At 38.3% G+C, this 22,826-nt stretch overlaps 1 protein-coding gene across 2 annotated transcripts in view; it reads right to left on the bottom strand.

Moving 5' to 3' along the window:
• Positions 1 to 22,826, bottom strand: part of DOP1A (DOP1 leucine zipper like protein A) — an 87,733-nt gene that overhangs the window by 32,115 nt on the left and 32,792 nt on the right. For both annotated transcript variants that reach the window (XM_007445881.1, XM_007445880.1), the window contains exons 14-19: positions 9,482 to 10,103; positions 8,617 to 8,891; positions 7,376 to 7,528; positions 3,511 to 3,611; positions 1,856 to 2,115; positions 7 to 321 (exon numbers count right to left, since the gene is read on the bottom strand). In XM_007445881.1, the coding sequence (XP_007445943.1) occupies positions 7 to 321; positions 1,856 to 2,115; positions 3,511 to 3,611; positions 7,376 to 7,528; positions 8,617 to 8,891; positions 9,482 to 10,103 (1,726 nt within the window). The remainder of the gene's footprint in view (positions 1 to 6; positions 322 to 1,855; positions 2,116 to 3,510; positions 3,612 to 7,375; positions 7,529 to 8,616; positions 8,892 to 9,481; positions 10,104 to 22,826) is intronic.

Genomic DNA, 22,826 nt, shown 5'->3' with positions numbered 1-22,826 from the left:
GCTGAACATCATCATCTGCGGAGCCTGCATTTGGCATCTGGGAATCCTCTTGTGCATTCACGTTTTCAGGATCAACTTCGTAACTCAAGTTGTCCCCAGCAGAGGACTGAGAACATCCAGAGTCAGAACTCTGAAGTATTTCTATCTGTTGGTCTGGAAGATCAAAATCAGATACAACCATTGGAATTGTCTCACTGCTTGTACTTAGAAGGGACAGTCTGTCACTTAATGGATTAACAGTAAGACTGAAGTTCTCTATTTCATCCATGGTAAGCGTCTTTTCACCATTTCCTTTTGATGCAATGAGTTGTACTTGGCTTACTGGCATATGAGAAAAAGAGTAAAGGAAAAATATAAAATATATTAAAATAACTGAAACGTAGACTGAACAAGATTTTTAATCATTACTTTCATTACCTCCTTATATTTTCCTATTAAAATATTTATTAATATGCTAGACTTTTTAAGTTAGAAAATTATGTAGATGACCATTAACTAGAATTTAATAGACAATTCAATACTAGAAGGCCTGTTATTCAACTGAATTAAACAAAACAGCACATTTAACAGATAAAATATAAAACTTTGCCCTTATCCCCAAATACATCCTTTTAAAATCACTTAGTATATAGTTAATATATAAATACAAAATCTTCTTGATTTTAATAAAATTCAACAAGCATTTATGAATTATATAGTTTGAGTAAGGCCCTAAACCAGGACAGGAGAGTGAGGTAAGGAAAAGACATCACTGTTCTAAGAAGTTTAAAACTAGCAGGGCATCACAAATATCCATTTCGGTACTTTTGGGGGGACATTCTTTTAGAGAGGCTTAGTTCCATGCAAGCAGTGCAAAATCAGATGCTTCAAATTTAGGAAAAACATCATGACACCACAGGTGAGGTCTGAGAATGATCTCAGAGGACAGATGAGAATTCAGCTGACAGGCAGGAACTATGGCAGGCAAAGTGCTAACACAAGAGTTCTGGCAATAAGCAGGGTAGAGCATGTTCTTAGAAGATTCAGGGGAAGCAGTGGAAAGGTAGTTAGAGAAAGGAACCAAGGCTCTGTAGAAACACACTAAAGATGAAGTAGGAGCACGACAGTTTAGTTCTAGCTTAACCGCTTACCAGCTCTGAGACTTTGAGAAAACCACAGCCTTCTAAGCATCAGTTTCCTGCTTGGTCAAGTGACCTTTCATTACTGACCTCACAGGATTATTTGACAAGAGATACAAATGAAATATTGAGTCTTTTGTCCCTAAGGTATATTAATCTAAGGGGGCCATTATCAGTGTATTACAAAGGGTATCATTTGGCAATATGTGAAGTGTGGACTTTATTCTAGCAATAGAGAATATTTATCAAACACACTAGTCTCTGCACTAAACATGTCACAAACATTGCTATATCTAACATTCACAATGAAGCCTTGAGAGGTGGGTATTATCATTCCTATTTTACAGATGAGGAAAATGACGCATGAAATATGAAGTGCATTATAAGCTTACTAAAGATTCCCAGTGAAGTATCTACAGAGCCTTGCAGGGCCAGGATTATAAACTCTAAAGGTTATTTGTTAATACTGAAGAATGTTTCCGACCAGAGCTGGGCTGAGTCCTCCCCTGAAAGAAGCAACTGATAACAGAGATCCAAGTCCCCTATGATGGTCGCTGATACGGTACATACTGACACAGCCCATGTGAGCACTACTAGTGCATGCGGAGGGGAGAAAATCAGCCCAGGGAGAAATTCTCACGTTTGATTCTCCTGACAATCACTGTTGTGTTTGCCTTTCATTTTATTTTAATAATTTAATTCTATATAAAGTTGTTCTACTTCCGTGTGATATTCACCATTATTGCAGGAAAAATTCTGCATGAAATGCTTGTCATTCTCTTCTCCGGGATAACAGGGGGCCTTATTCCAATAACGTTCTGCTTGTACCCGCTGCACTGAAACCCTCTGAGTTTTGGGATGAAGCAAGAGCAATAGCAGTGGTTCCAAAACTCTTGCAATATCATGTCTTTGCAGGACTTGGTTCAGCCAGGCTTGTCCCACAGAGCTGGTGGAACCATCGAGACTGTTAAGGCTGTCTAACATGATGAACAGTGACCTACAATAAACACCAATAATTAAAATAAAGAGCAAAATACCTACTTTAATTTTAACACTCTAAGTTTTCTAAAATTAACATCTATAAGTTGTGTTTCTTGCTTTGAATTAACTATTTTAAAGTAATCATACTTCAGAATAACTTCTGACCACAGTATTTTAATCATCTTAATCCCCAGTCTCTGTAGATACTATAAGAAAGGAGAAATAGTTTTTTCTCGTTTTTTGTGTTTTTTGAAATTTCACAAGCATACATTACTTTTAAAAGATAAATACTAAAAAACAGAAAAAAAAAACCTTAAACAATTAGTCTTGTTTTAGCAACATATTACTGTTCACGTCACCAAATACTGAACGGTCTGCAAGTCAACACTACTTTCATGTTGGTCTGTGCCCCACTGCTCCCATTCTCTTTACCAGTTGAAGTGATGTGCTTAATTCAAGGAAAGACCTTCTGTGAAAGGTGTGGAGGTATAGTTTGGAATCAGAACACCCAAGATTCAAATCTGGGCCATGCACTTCACCTCGTGTGTAACGATCTTGGGCAAATCACTTAACTTCACTGGGGCCTTCACTGCCTCACATGATGAGGACAGGCAGTCAATAAATTACAGATGGTATCTGTAAAGTACCTAGGACCAGGGCCCAGTTCATTACAGGGGTTCAACAGCAGACCGTTTTAAAATGGTGATGCTGTGTGAAATAACCAGCTGAAATAACATCCAGTAGAGTCCACATCTGATCCTGAGTGGGGCTTGAGTGTAGTTAGATTTGGGGTCACCTCTATGAGACTTGCTGGTGAGACTGCTATCTATGCCAATGTATGTAAGTTTACCTATAAATGGCATCTCCTTGGAAGTTACTGCAAATCTCATATTTGGGGTATGGGTCATCTATGTTGTCTAGACAAACTCTCAGGCAGTTAACTACAGATTTTTTTAATCCATGGAAGCGGTTTGTCAGTATTTTTGCTATAGATTTTAATGTCTGGCTCAGGCAGAAGACTGAGAATGATTACTAGAGAAACACTTATACAATCTACTGTTTATATGAAATTTCACTGAATGTGAATATATATATATACTCAAGAAGGCTGTATCTGTTGCTGTAACCCTGACACCTAGAATGGCTCCTGGAACATAGAAGTAACTTGATGAAGTCATCCAATGAAAGGAAGGGGCACTGGGTGCTCCAGAGCATGAAAGGTGAAAATCTGTTAGATAAATGAAAATGCCATGCCTTTTAATACAGCTTAGATTTAAAAAAATAACTTATAAATTCTCTTTATAAAATCACAAGTTGCTCTCTCCGATCCCTGCTCTTTCTCCCCTACCAAATAGGCTAGGGGATTCAAGAAAAGAAACATTAAGATACCAGAATATAAAATGTAACCAACCTGTCAAAAGACCGTGCAAAAGATGAAGACTTATTTATATGGAGGTCCCTTGTTAGATGCCAAAGAACTGCAAATTTTGCATGTGCTTCCATCCTTATTTTCTGAGGATGAATATGAGAGATTATTTTATTATCCTTTGAAGGTATTAAATAATTTTAGTATAAACAAAGTAGTTATTTAAGACAGAGTATTATGTTGTATTATGTTCAATGTTCACAGAACTCCAACACACGATGAAATAAGCTGTGTTTTTTATGGAAGTAGAAAAGTGGAAAATACTTAAATATATAAAGAAATATTAAACCTAAAGGATCATCTCATGCTGCCACATAAGTTGTTATTTAGTTTAGGTAATCAGTTTACTAGATTATTTTATAACATGGGATGGAAAAACCTAATAATGTGCATGTTATGATATTCTGAGTATAGGAAGCACTTTCCCCCTCATTTTAATATATAAATACACAGTATTTATATATTACACATAAAACCAATTTTATGGCACTATATACTTTGCTTTTGCTCCCAGAAACTACATGTTAATCCCAAATGAATTTATCAACACTTACAAAGCTGGTTTATTAGATTAAAAATTTTAGGGGGCTTCCCTGGTGGCGCAGTGGTTGAGAGTCCGCCTGCCGATGCAGGGGACACAGGTTCGTGACCTGGTCCGGGAAGATCCCACATGCCGTGGAGCGGCTGGGCCCGTGAGCCATGGCCGCTGAGTCTGCGCGTCCGGAGCCTGTGCTCCACAACGGGAGAGGCCACAACAGTGAGAGGCCCGCGTACCGCAAAAAAAAAAAAAAAAAAAAATTTTAAGGACCAAAAAAATTGTTTCTACAAGAAAAATATTACATCACTTTTGGAATTATTTGGAAAGATTAACTGTTAAGATAACAATGGATAGAATAATGGAAAAATAAATTATTTAGAAAGACCAGTATTTAGTATTAGATAATGAAAATGTGTTAATGGAAATCACACAGAAATTGTCCTTGGATTGAAAGAATCAAAATTGTGAAAATGACTATACTACCCAAAGCAATCTACAGATTCAATGTAATCCTTACCAAATTACCAATGGCATGTTTTACGGAACTAGAACAAAAAAAATCTTAAAATTTGTATGGAGACACAAAAGACCCCAAATAGCCAAAGCAATCTTCAGGGGAAAAAAAAATGGAGCTGGAGGAATAAGACTCCCTGACTTCAGACTATACTACAAAGCTACAGTCATCAAGACAATATGGTACTGGCACAAAAACAGAAATATAGATTAATGGAACAGGACAGAAAGCCCAGAGATAAACCCACGCACCTATGGTCAACTAATCTATGAGAAAGGAGGCAAGGATATACAATGGAGAAGACAGCCTCTTCAGTAAGTGGTGCTGGGAAAACTGGACAGCTACATGTAAAAGAATGAAATTAGAAGACTCCCTAACACTATACACAAAAATAAACTCAAAATGGATTAAAGACCTAAATGTAAGACCAGACACTTTAAAACTCTTAGAGGAAAACACAGGAAGAACCCTCTATGACATAATTCACAGCAAGATCTTTTTTGACCCACCTCCTAAAGTAATGAAAATAATAAAAAAAAAAAACAAATGGGAACTAATGAAACTTAAAAGTTTTGCACAGCAAAGGAAACTATAAACAAGATGAAAAGACAACCCTCAGAATGGGAAAAAATATTTTCAAATGAACTAACGGACAAAGGATTAATCTCCAAAATATATAAACAGCTCATGCAGCTCAATATCAAAAAAACAAACAACCCCATCCAAAAATGGGCAGAAGACCTAAATGGACATCTCTCCAAAGAAGACATACAGATGGCCAAGAAGCACATGAAAAGCTGCTCAACATCACTAATCATTAGAGAAATGCAAATCAAAACTACAACGAGGTATCACCTCACACCGGTTAGAATGGGCATCATCAGAAAATCTACAAACAACAAATGCTGGAGAGGGTGTGGAGAAAAGGGAACCCTCTTGCACTGTTGGTGGGAATGTAAACTGATACAGCCATTATGGAGAACAGTATGGAGGTTCCTTAAAAAACTAAAAATAGAATTACCATATGACCCAGCAATCCCACTACTGGGCACATACCCTGAGAAAATCGTAATTCAAAAAGACACATGCACCCCAGTGTTCACTGCAGCACTATTTACAATAGCCAGGTCATGGAAGCAACCTAAATGCCCATCGACAGACAAATGGATAAAGAAGATGTGGTACATATATACAATGGAATATTACTCAGCCATGAAAAGGAATGAAATTGGGTCATTTGTAGAGATGTGGATGGCCCTAGAGACTGTTATACAGAGTGAAGTCAGTCAGAAAGAGAAAAACAAATATCGTATATTAACACATATATGTGGAATCTAGAAAAATGGTACAGATGAACCAGTTTGCAGGGCAGAAAGAGAGACACAGATGTAGAGAACAAACGTATGGACACCAAGGGGGAAAGTGGTGGGGGTGGTGGTGGTGGTGGTGGTGGTGGGATGAACTGGGAGATTGGAACTGACATGTATACACTGATATGTATAAAATGGATAACTCATAAGAACCTGCTGTATAAAAATAAATAAAATTTTAAAAAAACAGAGAAAAAGAAATTGTAATATTCCAAAAATTTTATAGTCTTCCTCCAGCATTTGCGGAATCCTTCAAGTAAAAGATCACTGAAATCGGGATTGCGACTGTCTAAACTGTTTGTAATAGGTTAGAGGAGCGCCTGCTTTTTCTGTGGGCCTAATAAATGGTTTTCCAATGAAGTCTGTGTTTATACATCAACCAACAGAAACATGTAAAAAAAAGTAAATAATAACAGATAGTTTTTTTCATGGATATATAATATCTTTATTCAGAGCTTAGTATTTTTTTAAAATGAAATGTTATACAAGTAAACAGGTGTATAATTTGTCCTAGATTTATACTTAATGTAAAGCAAATTACTGCACTGAAATACAAGGCTCTATTTAAAATTTTCTGAACAATTCTGAAAGAATGTGTTGAAGTAAAATTAGAATTTTAACAGTTTTCTTGGAATAAACTTTTCAGTTCTCTCATTTACTCCTTCATTTGCCAGGTCCCCCTGCCAAATGCTGCATTTACTCTACACAATGCCTTTTTGAACATAACCCATTCAATCTCACTAGCACTGAGAACTTTTCAAAATGAGGGCAATCCACTTCTAAAAGCTGTTCAATAAAATCTTCTTAAAATTAACGTTGGAGAGCAGATACAGGAAGACCACAAACTTCATTAAGTTTCCCTGAACAGGTCAATCAGAATGATTGTTCTAGCTTCTTCTCAGGCCCAGTCATGACTCAGCCATCTTTACTCTAACTGACGTATGTATCACACTTCATATACATTAGGATACAAAATCCTTATTTTGGATGTTTATAATAAGGCAAATAATATAATCTCACATACTAACACTCCATAGCTTATAAATGTCATTTCACATATATTAGTTAATGTATCCACCAGTTTCATAACTGAGACCACCGAATACATCTTTAAACAACCCAAGAACTTGGACCACCAACAACTTTAATCATCACTCCCCACAGGTGGTATCCTGAACCAAGAAATAAACCCAGCATTTGATTTTGGGTTCCTTGATTTTTCATATTACTGACGCTTGTGTAAAGAACTTTCCTCTAAAAAGAATAGAACACATGTATTTTAGAGATCTGATGATCACTGAATGAATTCATATTATCTCTTATTCAGATACTAGATGAAATAATTTTCCTAGAGTTTCCTTAATTTACCTTTTAGTATAATGCGAGCAGGAGGTAGGGTGGGCACAGGATAAGAAGAGAAGAATTTACCTTATCTTTATGGGTCAACTGCTGACTTATAACATCCTCACAGATGCTAGAAGAAGGAACCAAGTTATGTAATTGATAAAACAGTTCCACACTCTTCTGGTGGTGCTGAGGTGTCCCATCTCCCATCTGGTTCCACAATGTTAAAGCTACATGCTATAAAAAAAAAAGTCACAGTTACAAAATTGCAAATGGAAACTTATTTAACAGACATTTCCTATTAGGTACAAACAAGCCTCTGACTGCCAGACCTAGAAGGTCTTAATACTCATTATGCCACTGGAATGAGATTTAAAAGTGTAGCTTTCCATCTGCTCACTTTCTGGTCCAGGCTTTTAGAACCTCTTATGATAGTCCTTTAATTATATTTATCTTAAGCAGCAGATATGTAATCACTTTTTACAGGGTCCAGATGAGACCCCATTTCACTATTTTAGAGATGTTTAGTAAAGTGATGCTAGAGTATGTTATCTTTAAGAGGATATAAATCCCATATTGAAGGCAATTTAACATTACAGTTATATGCTGCAAAGTGAAATATAATTCATAGTCTAAATATGCAAACTACTTAAAACATACAAAATAGGTTGTAACTATTTCAGTACTACAAGTGTTAACATAGCACTTGATGATCTATGACAGCATTAATAAAAATGCAACAATCATCAGGGTTCACCACAACATTGTAGAACCCAACTCTAACCTAGCAGGAGGAACTATCTGGAGGGGCACAATAACTTGAAATTACATTAAAATTTAAAAAAAATTTTATATATAAATAATCTACCTGCTTAAGTCAAATATACTTGATGTTCTTTCTATGTAGAGGATATCATATTTACTGTTGTAACAGAGATCAAAGACTGCATTTTTTTTGAATGACATCATGCATCACAAATGATCATCAGACAATTCAGTCAGAAAACTTTTTCTGGGTGTTTTGGAGAGCTGAGGTTGCACTCTACGAAAAGCAAAAGTGTCACAACCACTTTATCTGGAAATACATTTTACTGTATAAATGAACGTTTCTCTTTACCCTAATACTCCCCTCATCCTTATCTTTTTTCTCCTCACAAAGGTGGGGAGAAGACTGGCCAAGCAGCACTGATCAAGTGTGGTGTCTTTTCCTATATGGTATGATATTAAGGGGTGTTTAATTAAGCCTGATTATTTCCTTTAAAGTCTCTGCTACACAAATTAGCTCAAGTATCATCTTAGTCATGAATGTATTTCTTAGAGCTCACCTTGAAAAAATCAGTCTTCTCAGCTATGTATCTCAGATTGCCCGGAGTGAGGGGAGGTCTAATAACCACAGCTACTCTTCCCTGATTTGGACTTAAGGGTTGTGCAGGCTCCACACTGTTGATGTTTTCCCCAGCGACCATGGCCACCGACTGAGTCAGTCCTACCAGATCCATCACTAGTGAAATCGCAGCGCTCTGCACACTGCAATCACTTGCTTGGCTACAAGCGGTCATCAGCGTCTGCAGCCACAGTGGAGGCTGCACGTGCTCCCAGTCTGAAACGAAAGCCGGAAGCCAACACAGTCCATCACGCTGAACCTTTCACGCACACCCTATCTTCCAAGTTAATTTCAAAACACAAAGCACTTCTACCAAATAACTTTAGGCCTTGCTCGGTGAACAAAACCATGGTTTCTCACTTAGACTAGAGCTTCAAGAAAATAAAGCAGCACCAGAAACTTCATAAAATTTTTTTAATATGTATTTTTCTTATGCCAAGTCATACAACCTATTTTGTCCTAAAAAAAGTTTATTAATCAATTAACATTATGTAGTACTCACTGCACTATGTGTGTGTACTATGTATGTGTGTGTGTATGTGTGTATATATATATGTATAAATAAAAATTTAAATGAAGGTAAACACATATGATGCTAGTCATAATAAAGGAAATCAGGAAATTTTCCAACATATCAATCTCCCCATAATGACAGTATTTCATTGAAAAAAAATCTACAAATTAAAAGTTTTAAAAATTAAGAGGCTAAAAGAAATCCCAGTTTTAATATCTGAGTGTTCCTTAAAATAAAGGGGGAGGGGAAAGCATGCCATAAAAATATTTTTAAATATCAGAGATGACCTTACCAGTCTCTGATTTTTCAGAACATAACTCTGAGGTATGGTTCCCCTCAGCAATGTAAACTGGGAAGCTTGAGCACTCCAGGAAGAGCTGACAGGCAGCAAGGAAGGCAGAAAGGTATTCTTTTGAAGTTTTTTGTTTACTTATGTTTCTCTCTTTTACACCACCGTGGGAATCCCTGTCCCAGTCTGAAGTCTCTCCTAGCTCTCGAATAAGATCCCCTTGATGCTCTGTAGCCAAAGCCTGAGAGAAAGAGTTACTCTGAATGATGTAGAGGTTGATAAGTCTGGTGAGAAACTGTTGGACATACTCCAAGCAGCACTGCATTGCAGTTTTTTGGGCTGTCTTCCCACTTTGGGGTGCTGCCCCCTGAGTGACTATGGAAGGGGGCTGGATGATAGTTTCTTCAGATCCCACAGTGGAGGCCGTTTCTGTTTCGGAGGATGTGCTACCAATTGGGATGGCAGCTGCCTCCGGTCCCTCACTCAGTTCTCTGTCGATGTCATCAGTTCGGTCTGCTTGATACTGTATGAACTCAGTGAATCCACTCTCTGAGGAGCGACTACTTGGTGGATTTTCTCCATCTTCAAACACTTCAGTAGGATTTTCAAGAGAAACTGATAATACCTGGTAGAGTGTAAAAAGAGCAGAAGGCTGAGTGACTAAATGTATTATATTAGAAATTAAAATTAAAAAGTCACATTTTGAAGGAAGTCAGCTTTAGATTTGACTTATTCACAACCTAATTAACATTTCACAACTTAATCTACCTCTCTCTCTCTCTCTCTCTCTCTCTCTCTCTCTCTATATATATATATATATTTTTTTTTTTGCAGTACGTAGGCCTCTCACTGTTGTGGCCTCTCCCGTCGCTCCGGACGCGCAGGCTCAGCGGCCATGGCTCATGGGCCCAGCCACTCCTCGGCATGTGGGATCTTCCCAGACCAGGGCACGAACCCGCAACCCCTGCATCGGCAGGCAGACTCTCAACCACTGTGCCACCAGGGAAGCCCTAATCTATATATTTGGTTGAATCTTAAAAGAGTTTCTACAATTGATTCACATATCTATGCTAATAGGATATACTGATATGGTTCTAATTAATATATTAATATAAAGCTATTCAATATTTATTATTTGCTATATGCATAACTTAAGCTTAGGTTCTTGAGGACAAAATACACATATGTAAAACTCTCTAGGATCTACATCCTTGTTTTCAAACTACTAATAATTTATTCAATCTACTTCATGAAATCACTTTTCTAATGTCTAAACAATGCATGGAATGAGACATGTAAGGTTAAAAAAAATGACATTTTAAAAACTAGAAATAGGGGGACCTTCAAAATGGCAGAGAAGACATGGAGATCACCTTCCTCCCCACAAATGCATCAGAAATACATCTAAATGTGGAACAACCCCTACAGAACACCTACTGAATGCTGGCAGAAGACCTCAGACCCCCCAAAAGGCAAGAAACCCCCCACGTACCTGGGTAGGGCAAAAGAAAAAATTAATTAAAAACAGACAATAGAATAGGGACGGCACCTGCACCAGTGGGAGGGAGCTGTGAAGGAGGAAAGGTCTCCACACACTCGGAAGCCCCTTCGCGGGCAGAGACTGCGGGAGGCGGAGCGGGGAGCTTCGGAGCCGTGGAGGACAGCACAGCAACAGGGGTGCGGAGGGCAAAGCGGAGAGACTCCCGCACAGAGGATCGGTGCCGACTGGCACTCACCAGCCCGAGAGGCTTGTGTGCTCGCCCGCCGGGGCGGGTGGGGGTGGGAGCTGAGGCTCAGGCTTCGGAGGTCAGACCCCAGGGAGAGGACTGGGGTTGGCTGCCTGAACACTGCCCGAAGGGGTTAGTGCACCACAGCTAGACAGGAGGGACTCCGGGAAAAAGTCTGGACCTGCCCAAGAGGCAAGAAACCATTGTTTCAGGGTGCGCGAGGAGAGGGGATTCAGAGCACCGCCTAAATGAGCTCCAGAGATGGGCGGGAGCCACGGCTATTAGCGCGCACCCCAGAGACGAGCATGAGACACTAAGGCTGCTCCTGCCGCCACTAAGAAGCCTGTGTGCGAGCACAGGTCACTGTCCACACCTCCCCTCCTGGGAGCCTGTGCAGCCCGTCACTGCCAGGGTCCCGGGATCCAGGGACAACTTCCCCAGGAGAACGCACGGCGCGCCTCAGGCTGGTGCAATGTCATGCTGGCCTCTGCAGCCGCAGGCCCCGCCCCTCACGCCGTGCCCCTCCCTCCCCCAGGCCTGAGTGAGCCAGAGCCCCCCAATCAGCGGCTCCTTTAACCCCGTCCCGTCTAAGCGAAGAACAGACGCCCTCAGGCGACCTAGACGCAGAGGCGGGGCCACATCCAAAGCTGAACCCCGGGAGTCGTGCGAACAAAGAAGAGAAAAGGGAAATCTCTCCAGGCAGCCTCAGGAGCAGCGGATTAAACCTCCACAATCAACTTGATGTACCTGCATCTCTGGAACACCTGAATAGACAATGAATCATCCCAAATCGAGGAGGTGGACTTTGGGAGCAACTGTAGACTTGGGGTTTGCTTTCTGCATCTAATTTGTTTCCAGTTTTATGTTTATTTTATTTTAGTGTTCAGAGCTTATTATCATTGGTAGATTTGTTTATTGATTTGGTTGCTCTCTTCCATTTTTTTAATATATATATATTTTTTCTCTTTTTGTTAGTGTGTATGTGTATGCTTCTTTATGTGATTTTGTCTGTACAGATTTGCTTTTACCATTTGTCCTAGGGTTCTGTCTGTATTTTTTTGTTTTTTGTTTTTTTTTTCAGTATAGTCCTTAGCACTTGTTATCACTGGTAGATTTGTTTTTTGGTTTGGTTGCTCTCTTCCTTTTTTTATTACTTTTTAATATTTTAATTAAAAATTTTTATTTTAATAACTTTATTTTATTATTTTTTTCTTTCTTTCTTTTGTTCTTTCCTTTCTCCCTTTGATTCTGAGCCAAGTGGCTGACAGGGTCTTAGCTCTCTGGCCGAGTGTCAGGCCTGAGCCTCTGAGGTGGGAGAGCTGAGTTTAGGATGCTGGTCCACCAGAGACCTCCCAGCCCCACATAATATTTAACAGCGAAAGCTCTCCCAGAGATCTCCATCTCAACGCTAAGACCCAGCTCCACACAATGACTAGCAAGCTCCAGTGCCGGACATCCCATGCCAAACAACTAGCAAGACAGGAAACCAACCCCACCCATTAGCAGAGAGGCTGCCTAAAATCATAACACGGTCACAGACACCCCAAAACACACCACCGGACGCGGTCCTGCCCACCAGAAAGACAAGACCCAGCCTCACCCACCAGAACACAGGCACCAGTCCCCTCCACCAGGAAGCCTACACAGCCCACAGAACCAACCCTACCCACTGGGGGTAGATACCAAAAAAAAAGGGAACTATTAACCTGCAGCCTGCGAAAAGGAGACCCCAAACACAGTAAGTGAAGCAAAATAAGAGGACAGAGAAATACACAGCAGATGAAGGAGCAGGGTAAAAACCCACCAGACTGAACAAATGAAGAGGAAACAGGCAGTCTACCTGAAAAAGAATTCAGAGTAATGACAGTAAAGATGATCCTAAATCTTGGAAATAGAATGGAGAAAATACAAGAAGCGTTTAACAAGGACCTAGAAGAACTAAAGAGCAAACAAACAATGATGAACAACACAATAAATGAAATTAAAAATTCTCTACAAGGAATCAATAGCAGAATAACTGAGGCAGAAGAACGGATAAGTGACCTGGAAGATACAACAGTGGAAATAACTACCGCAGAGCAGAATAAAGAAAACAGAATGAATAGAATTGAGGACAGTCTCAGCGACCCCTGGCACAACATTAAACACACCAACATTCGAATTATAGGGGTCCCTGAAGAAGACAAAAAGAAAGGGACTGAGAAAATATTTGAAGAGATTATAGGTGAAAACTTCCCTAATATGGGAAAGGAAATAGTCAACCAAGTCCAGGAAGTGCAGAGAGTCCCATATAGGATAAATTCAAGGAGAAACATGCCAAAACACATATTAATCAAACTATCAAAAATTAAACACAAAGAAAAAATATTAAAATCAGCAAGGGAAAAGCAACAAATAACACAGAAGGGAATCCCCATAAGGTTAACAGCTGATCTTTCAGCAAAAACTCTGCAAGCCAGAAGGTAGGGACACGACATATTTAAAGTGATGGAAGGGAAAAACCTACAAACAAGATTACTCTACCCAGCAAGGATCTCATTCAGATTCGATGGAGAAATTAAAACCTTTACAGACAAGCAAAAGCTAAGAGAATTCAGCACCACCAAACCAGCTTTACAACAAACGCTAAAGGAACTTCTCTAGGCAGGAAACACAAGAGAAGGAAAAAACCTACAATAACAACCCCAAAACAATTAAGAAAATGGTAACAGGAACATACATATCGATAACTACCTTAAATGTAAATGGATTAAATGCTCCAACTAAAAGACAAAGACTGGCTGAATGGATACAAAAACAAGACCCATATATATGCTGTCTACAAGAGACCTGCTTCAGACCTGGGGACACATACAGACTGAAAGTGAGGGGATGGAAAAAGATATTCCACGCAAATGGAAATCAAAAGAAAGCTGGAGTAGCAATTCTCATATCAGACAAAATGGACTTTAAAATAAAGACTATTAGAAGAGACAAAGAAGGACACTACATAATGATCAAGGGATCGATCCAAGAAGAAGATATAACAATTGTAAATATTTATGCACCCAACATAGGAGCACCTCAATACATAAGGCAAATGCTAACAGCCATAAAAGGGGAAATCGACAGTAACACATTCATAGTAGGGGACTTTAACACCCCACTTTCACCAATGGACAGATCATCCAAAATGAAAATAAATAAGGAAACACAAGCTTTAAATGATGCATTAAACAAGATGGACTTAACTGATATTTATAGGACATTCCATTCAAAAACAACAGAATACACTTTCTTCTCAAGTGCTCATGGAACATTCTCCAGGATAGATCATATCCTGGGTCACGAATCAAGCCTTGGTAAATATAAGAAAGTTGAAATTGTATCAAGTATCTTTTCTGACCACAACAATATGAGACTACATATCAATTACAGAAAAAACCTGTAAGAAATACAAACACATGGAGGCTAAACAATATGCTACTAAATAACCAAGAGATCACTGAAGAAATCAAGGAGGAAATCAAAAAATACCTAGAAACAAATGACAATGAAAACACTATGACCCAAAACCTATGGGATGCAGCAAAAGCAGTTCTAAAAGGGAAGTTTATAGCAATACAATCCTACCTTAAGAAACAAGAAACATCTCAAATAAATAACCTAAACTTACACCTAAAGCAATTAGAGAAAGAAGAACAAAAAACCCCCAAAGTTAGCAGAAGGAAAGAAATCATAAAGATCATATCAGAAATAAATGAAAAAGAAATAAAGGAAACAAAAGCAAAGATCAATAGGAAACGAAACAAAAGCAAAGATCAATAAAACTAAAAGTTGGTTCTTTGAGAAGATAAACAAAATTGATAAACCATTAGCCACACGCATCAAGAGAAAAAGGGAGAAGACTCAAATCAACCGAATTAGAGATGAAAAAGGAGAAGTAACAACTGACACTGCAAAAATAAAAAGGATCATGAGAGATTACCACAATCAACTATATGCCAATAAAACAGACAACTGGAAGAAATGGACAAATTCTTAGAAAAGCACAACCTTCCGAGACTGAACCAGGAAGAAATAAAATATATAAAGAGACTAATCACAAGCACTGAAACTTAGACAGTGATTAAAAATCTTCCAGCAGGGCTTCCTGGTGTCGCAGTGGTTGAGAGTCCGCCTGCCGATGCAGGGGACATGGATTCGTGCCCTGGTCCGGGAGGATCCCACATGCCGCGGAGCGGCTGGGCCCGTGAGCCATGGCCACTGAGCCTGCGCATCTGGAGCCTGTGCTCCACAATGGGAGAGGCCACGACAGTGAGAGGCCCATGTACCGCAAGAAAAAAAAAAAAATCTTCCAGCAAACAAAAGCCCAGGACCCGATGGCTTCACAGGCAAATTCTATCAAACATTTACAGAAGAGCTAACACCTATCCTTCTCAAACTCTTCCAAAATATAGCAGAGAGCGGAACACTCCCAAACTCATTCTACAAGGCCACCATCACCCTGATAGCAAAACCAGACAAAGCTGTCAGAAAGAAAGAAAACTATAGGCCACTATCACTGATGAACATAGATGCAAAAATCCAACAAAGTACTAGCAACCAGAATGCAACAGCATATTAAAAGGATCATACACCATGATCAAGTGGGGTTTATCCCAGGAATGCAAGGATTCTTCAATATGCGCAAATAAGTCAATGTGATATACCATATTAACAAAATGAAGGATAAAAACCATATGATAGGGCTTCCCTGGTGGCGCAGTGGTTGAGAGTCTGCCTGCCAATGTGGGGGACACAGGTTCGTGCCCTGGTCTGGGAGGATCCCACATGCCGCGGAGCGGCTAGGCCCGTGAGCCATGGCCGCTGAGCCTGCACGTCCGGAGCCTGTGCTCCACAATGGGAGAGGCCACAACAGTGAGAGGCCCGCGTACCGCAAAAAAAAAAAAAAACCACCATATGATAATCTCAATAGATGCAGAAAAAGCTTTTGACAAAATGCAACACCCATTTATGATAAAAACCCTCCAGAAAATAGGCATAGAGGGAACTTACCTCAACATAATAAAGGCCATATATGACAAACCCACAGCCAACACTGTTCTCAATGGTGAAAAACAAACCATGTCCACTAAGATTAGGAGCAAGAAAAGGTTGCCCATTCTCACCACTATTATTCAACATAGTTTTGGAAGTTTTAGCCACAGCAATCAGAGAAGAAAAAGAAATAAAAGGAACCCAAATTGGAAACGAAGAAGTAAAGCTGTCACTGTTTGCAGATGACATGATACTATACATAGAGAATCCTAAAGATGCTACCAGAAAACTACTAGAGCTAATCAATGAATCTGGTAAAGTAGCAGAATACAAAATTAATGCACAGAAATATCTTGCATTCCTATACACTAATGATGAAAAATCTGAAAGTGAAATTAAGAAAAACTCCCATTTACCACTGCAAAAAAAAGAATAAAATATCTATGAATAAACCTACCTAAGAGACAAAAGACCTGTATGCAGAAAATTATAAGACACTGATGAAAGAAATTAAAGATGATGCAAATAGATGGAGAGACATACCACGTTCTTGGATTGGAAGAATCAACGTTGTGAAAATGACTCTACTACCCAAAGCAACCTACAGATTCAATGGAATCCGTATCAAACTACCACTGGCATTTTTCACAGAACTAGAACAAAAAATTTCACCATTTGTATGGAAACACAAAAGACCCTGAATAGCCAAAGCAATCTTGAGAGAGAAAAACAGAGCTGGAGGAATCAGGCTCCTGGACTTCAGACTATACTACAAAGCTACAGTAATCAAGACAGTATGGTACTGGCACAAAAACAGAAATATAGATCAATGGAACAGGACAGAAAGCCCAGAGATAAGCTCATGCACATATGGTCACCTTATCTTTGATAAAGGAGGCAAGAATATACAATGGAGAAAAGATAGCCTCTTCAATAAGCGGTGCTGGGAAAACTGGACAGCTACATGTAAAAGAATGAAATTAGAACACTCCCTAACACCATACACAAAAATAAGCTAAAAATGGATTAAAGACCTAAATGTAAGGCCAGAAACTATAAACCTCTTAGCGGAAAACATAGGCAGAACACTCTATGACATAAATCACAGCAAGATCCTTTTTGACCCACCTCCTAGAGGAATGGAAATAAAAACAAAAATAAACAAATGGGACCTAATGAAACTTAAAAGCTTTTGCACAGCAAAGGAAACCATAAACAAGACGAAAAGACAACCCTCAGAATGGTAGAAAATATTTGCAAAACGAATCAAAGGACAAAGGATTAATCTCCAAAATTTACAAGCAGCTCAATATCAAAAAAACAAACAACCCAATCCAAAAATGGGCAGAAGTCCTAAAGAGACATTTCTCCAAAGAAGATATACAGATTGCCAACAAACACATGAAAGGACGCTCAACATCACTAATCATTAGAGAAATGCAAATCAGAACTACAATGAGGTATCACCTCACACCAGTCAGAATGGCCATCATCAAAAAATGTACAAACAATACACGCTGGAGAGGTTGTGGAGAAAAGGGAACCCTCTTGCACTGTTGGTGGGAATGTAAATTGATACAGCCACTATGAAGAACATATGGAGGTTCCTTAAAAAACTAAAAATAGAACTACCATACGACCCAGCAATCCCACTACTGGGCATATACACCCTGAGAAAACCATAATTCAAAAAGAGTCATGTCCCACAATGTTCACTGCAGCTCTATTTACAATAGCCAGGACATGGAAGCAACCTAAGTGTCCACTGACAGATGAATAGTTAAAGAAGATGTGGCACATATATACAGTGGACTGTTACTTAGCCATAAGAAGAAACGAAACTGAGTTATTTGTAGTGAGGTGGATGGACCTAGAGTCTGTCATACAGAGTGAAGTAAGTCAGAAAGAGAAAAACAAATACCATATGCTAACACATATATATGGTATCTAAAAAAAAAAAAAAACTGGTTCTGAAGAACCTAAGGGCAGGACAGGAATAAAGACACAGACATAGAGAATGGACTTGAGGACAAGGGGAGGGGGAAGGGTAAGCTGGGACGAAGCGAGAGAGTGGCACTGACATATATACACTAGCAAATGTAAAACAGATAGTGGGAAGCAGCCACAAGGCACAGGGAGATCAGCTCGGTGCTTGTGATCACCTAGAGGGGTGGGATAGAGACGGTGGGAGGGAGACGCAAGAGGGAGGAGAAATGGGGATACATGTATATGTATAGCTGATTCACTCTGTTATACAGGAGAAACTAACACACCATTGTAAAACAATGATACTCCAATAAAGATGTTAAAACAAAAACAAAAACTAGAAATAAAATCTAGTAAGTCTTCTATTTGGGACCGTATGAAGTGAAATTTCTGTCTGAAATATGTAAAGTACTATTTAAGTGTTTGCTATTAAGCTTACATTCTTCCAACAAGCAGTTACTGAACCGACATTATTTCCCACATTAGATATTTGGAACAAAAGGAACTCTTTATAATCTAGAGGAGAAGAGACAATTACAGTATAAACAAAAAATGAACCAGCTACTGAAGTAGAATAACTTCATCATTATTAATAATAATGATTAACTGTTCCCTCTCTATAAAGATAGGATAAGTACTATCATCAAGCATATTTTCTGGCTTAGTTTAAGTAAACAAAAGCTATACATATCACAGACTCATTAGGTGACTGTGCCAGAGCATAATTTGAACTTGAATAAGATCACTAAAAAGTGATCTTATGGAAGATCACTGAAGATATACACACTAAATGCTCTGATGCTACAAAGCTGGGCCTCACCTGGTGTTCTCTGCCCCAGTGAATGACACCACCCTTCATCAAAACAGGAAGGCAGAAATCTAGGGGTGATCCTTGGTACCTTCTCCACCTCTCCTCCACACTTTCCTTACATCCATTCCAGTACAGTGGTCAAGGGTGCTGGCCATGAGTCAGCTAAGAGTCTGCCACTTTCCCGCTTGGCAAGTCACTGAACCTCTCCGAACGTTGGCAAGTTACTGAACCTCTCCAAACCTCCTAATCTATGTAATTGAGATGGCAAACTCCCACATTTTATAGTTGCAATGAGGATTAAGTAAGAGAGTGTAGAACCTGCCACTTAGTAAACCTTCAATAAATGTTAGTGATCACTCATTACCCTACCAATGCATTACTACAGCTTATTGATTTTTCCTCCTCAATACGTGGCTGATCCGTCCATTTCTGTCTTTACTCCCCCATCTTGTAAGTACATGTTACCACCACCTCTCATCTGCACTACTGCAGGTCTCCCCTTTCTCAGATCCATACGCCACACTGCAGCCAGAGTAATTTTTCTTTTCTTTTTTTTTTAAACATCTCACTACTGCAGGTCTCCCCTTTCTCAGATCCATACGCCACACTGCAGCCAGAGTAATTTTTCTTTTCTTTTTTTTTTTAAACATCTTTATTGGAGTATAATTGCTTTACATTGTTGTTAGTTTCTGCTGTATAACAAAGTGAATCAGCTATACGTATACTTATATCCCCATATCCCCTCCCTCAGACTAATTTTTCAAATACACAAATCTGATTATGTCACTTGCTTTTCTCCCTTCGGTGTCTTTCCACTGCTCTGAAGATAAAGAATAAAAGCCTTAGTACAGTGAAAAGGCTCTGTAAGACTTGGCCCCTGCCTACCTCAGCAGCAGCATCTCCCCTCCCTGTCTGCACAGCGCTCCTTTTTGCCTAGAGTCTGTGCAAATGCTCCTTCCTCTGTCAAGGGCTCTCTTCTTCCTACCTCACCCGCCCGGATTCCTCTAGAGCTTCACTCAAACAATCCGTCCTCAAGAAAGCCTTTCGTGGCCCCCAATCTAGGTCTGATCACCCCTTTCCCACATTCCTACTACTCCATTCTTTCCTTCATACATTTATCACAACTATAATTAAATATGCAATTATTTGTTTAATATATGTCTCCCAAGCAGAAAGAAAGGGTCAGGAAGGGCAAAGTTCACCTAGGTGTGCCTAGTTCACTGCTGGATACATAGAGTGGGTGCTGAACAAAGAGAGGTTGTATTCTCTATTTCAAAGGGAAGAAAACTGAGGCTCAGGGAAGTTCAAAACAAAACTCGCCCAAGGTCATAGCAAATAAACTTAGTAGGGAGAAGAGCTCAGATTAGATGATTCTAAACTTCATCCTCCTTTCACCACAGCAGATCACTGTCTCTGTAACAGCATGAGAACTTTTCACATTAGAATGCCAAAGTTTAGAGGCAACAGAACTGAACTTGTCGATTTTTCTCCTTTGAAATTAATACATTAAAAAAAAAAGTCTTATTTAAATGGTAAAATTGTCATTAGCTTATTATTATTTCTGTATTAATCTTTCTCATATAAGGATTATAAAACAATGGATGATACTACATTAATAGAATTCATGCTATAAATTCAGTTACACCTGCATACATTTATAACACTTAGTTGTATGGTCTATATTACGTAACTATAGTTCAGATTATTTTATAGTAAAATATCTTTCTGAAAATAGAAAGGAATTACATTTGGGTATAGAGATGCAATACACTGATTTTACAAAAATGTACTAAGTGCATGGAGAAAAAATTAGATTTGTAATTTTTAAAAGAATCATTCCTTCAATTACAATTTCAAAAAAAGGAATACTGAAAATACTCTCAGCTTTCAAATATGATCAATATTAAACATCTCAGTGAAGATAATACCATTGTGCTTCAGTAAAAAAATAGAAAAGAACACAGAAACCCTGGGAACAGGCAGGAAGACCAAAGGGTGGGAGGGGGGAAGCATATCTAAGCTTAATCAACGATTATATTAAAAAAGTATATTATTTAATTGTCTTTCATTTAATATGAATGTGTGTTCCCATTTACTTTACCTGTAACCACCAATAAAGTGCCTCCAGATGTTTTCTACATAGTAATTATTCACATATTTGAATATGCTACTGAGAGACTGCTAAGGTCCCTCCCCTACTTTCACTAATCTCATTCAAATAAAAACCAAACCAATAACAGCTAATATCTATTTTAGTTTTATTCCTAAGAAGATCCTAGAGGCATAAATTAAGGAAAAACAGAACAAAATGAACTGTCCAACAATAGAATCAATATCTCTCACATATAAATAATAAGCAGGTAGGAAGGAAAATAAGACAGACTAGTTTTAGTTTATGTGGGATAATCCTGGGATATATTTAAACTGTTTGAGGGTAATGTTCATTTCATACATGAAAAGCAATGTATTTAGAAGGTCCAAGAAAAAAGTTCTAGGGTTAAGACTTGATGGAAAAGGCTGTATGAGAGCATCCTGATAATGTATTTTGCCTGGCTGACAAAATTAAAAAGCAACTGAAAAAAAGGTAAGGGCAACTCCACAGCCACAGGATTTAGGTAATGACTTTATATGCTAGAAATCTTTAAATCCTTTTTTTGACATAGTGCCCCTGTGCCTAAATTCAACGGAATTACATGATTCCACGAATGTTTTCATTACTATTTACTAAAAAGTACATGTAATATTATAAACCTGAAAGCTTTTAAATTGCTGACTTTTCCACACCCATTTCATAGGTATTTAAATATGTTACTAGTGCCAGACATTAAAATTACAGTTGACCCTGTGCAATGCAGGGGTTAGAGGTACCGAACCCCTATACAGTCAAAAATCCACATGTAACTTTTGATACCACCAAAACTTAACTTCTAAAAGCTTACTGTTGTCTGGAAGCCTTACTGATAACATAAATAATATATTAAAACATATTTTGTATGTTATATGTATATCTATGTATATTTTATGCATTCATGACACACCTAACTTTTTCTTAATTTTTGTGACTTTTCTAGGCTGTGCGGTTTGTCTGAGAGTTTTTTCAAATTGTCACAAATCTCCAAAAAGTTTTCCAATATATTTATTGAAAAAAAAATCCACATATAAGTGGACCCCTCAGTTCACACCTGTGTTGCTCAAGGGTCAACTGTGTTACAATTCTATTCAACATCATAAAGTAAGCATTAAGAATCCGCAAGACTGAGGAGAGCAAAAAGATTCTGGATTTCAAGAAGAACATGTCAAAAACTTAGTGTATTTATATGAAAAGGACCAATAAAGTTTGGATTATAAACCTGCTGTTTAATAGGATAGTTACTAGCAACATGTGGCTGCTGAGCTCTTGAAATGTGGCTGATCTGACAAAGAAACTAAATTTTTTAGTGCAATTAATTTTAATTAAAATTTTAAAAGTGATCCTTAATTTAGTTCCGAGAAAACTTTTAAGTATGTTTTGAACAACCTGGGTATGTGAATTTAATTTTTTAAATGTAAATTTTATGAAATTAAGTATAGATCAAGTACTTCTAATAAAAATTTAGTTTTTGAATGTGCTGTAAGTATAAAATACACAGTGGAATTTTGAAGACAGTACAAAAAAGAATGTAAAATATCTGACTAGTATTTTTTTATGTTACATCAGTTTTATATTGATTACATGTTGAAATGGTAATATATTAGCTCTAATGGGCCGTAAAATACACAATTAAAATTATTTTCACCTGTTCTATTTTTTTTTTTTTTTTTTACT

Source organism: Lipotes vexillifer, unplaced genomic scaffold, assembly GCF_000442215.2.
Source record: "Lipotes vexillifer unplaced genomic scaffold, Lipotes_vexillifer_v1.1 scaffold413, whole genome shotgun sequence".
Lineage (NCBI taxonomy): Eukaryota > Metazoa > Chordata > Mammalia > Artiodactyla > Lipotidae > Lipotes > Lipotes vexillifer.
The sequence above is the reverse complement of the archived record's forward strand: the minus strand, read 5'-3'. Positions and strand labels throughout refer to the sequence as shown.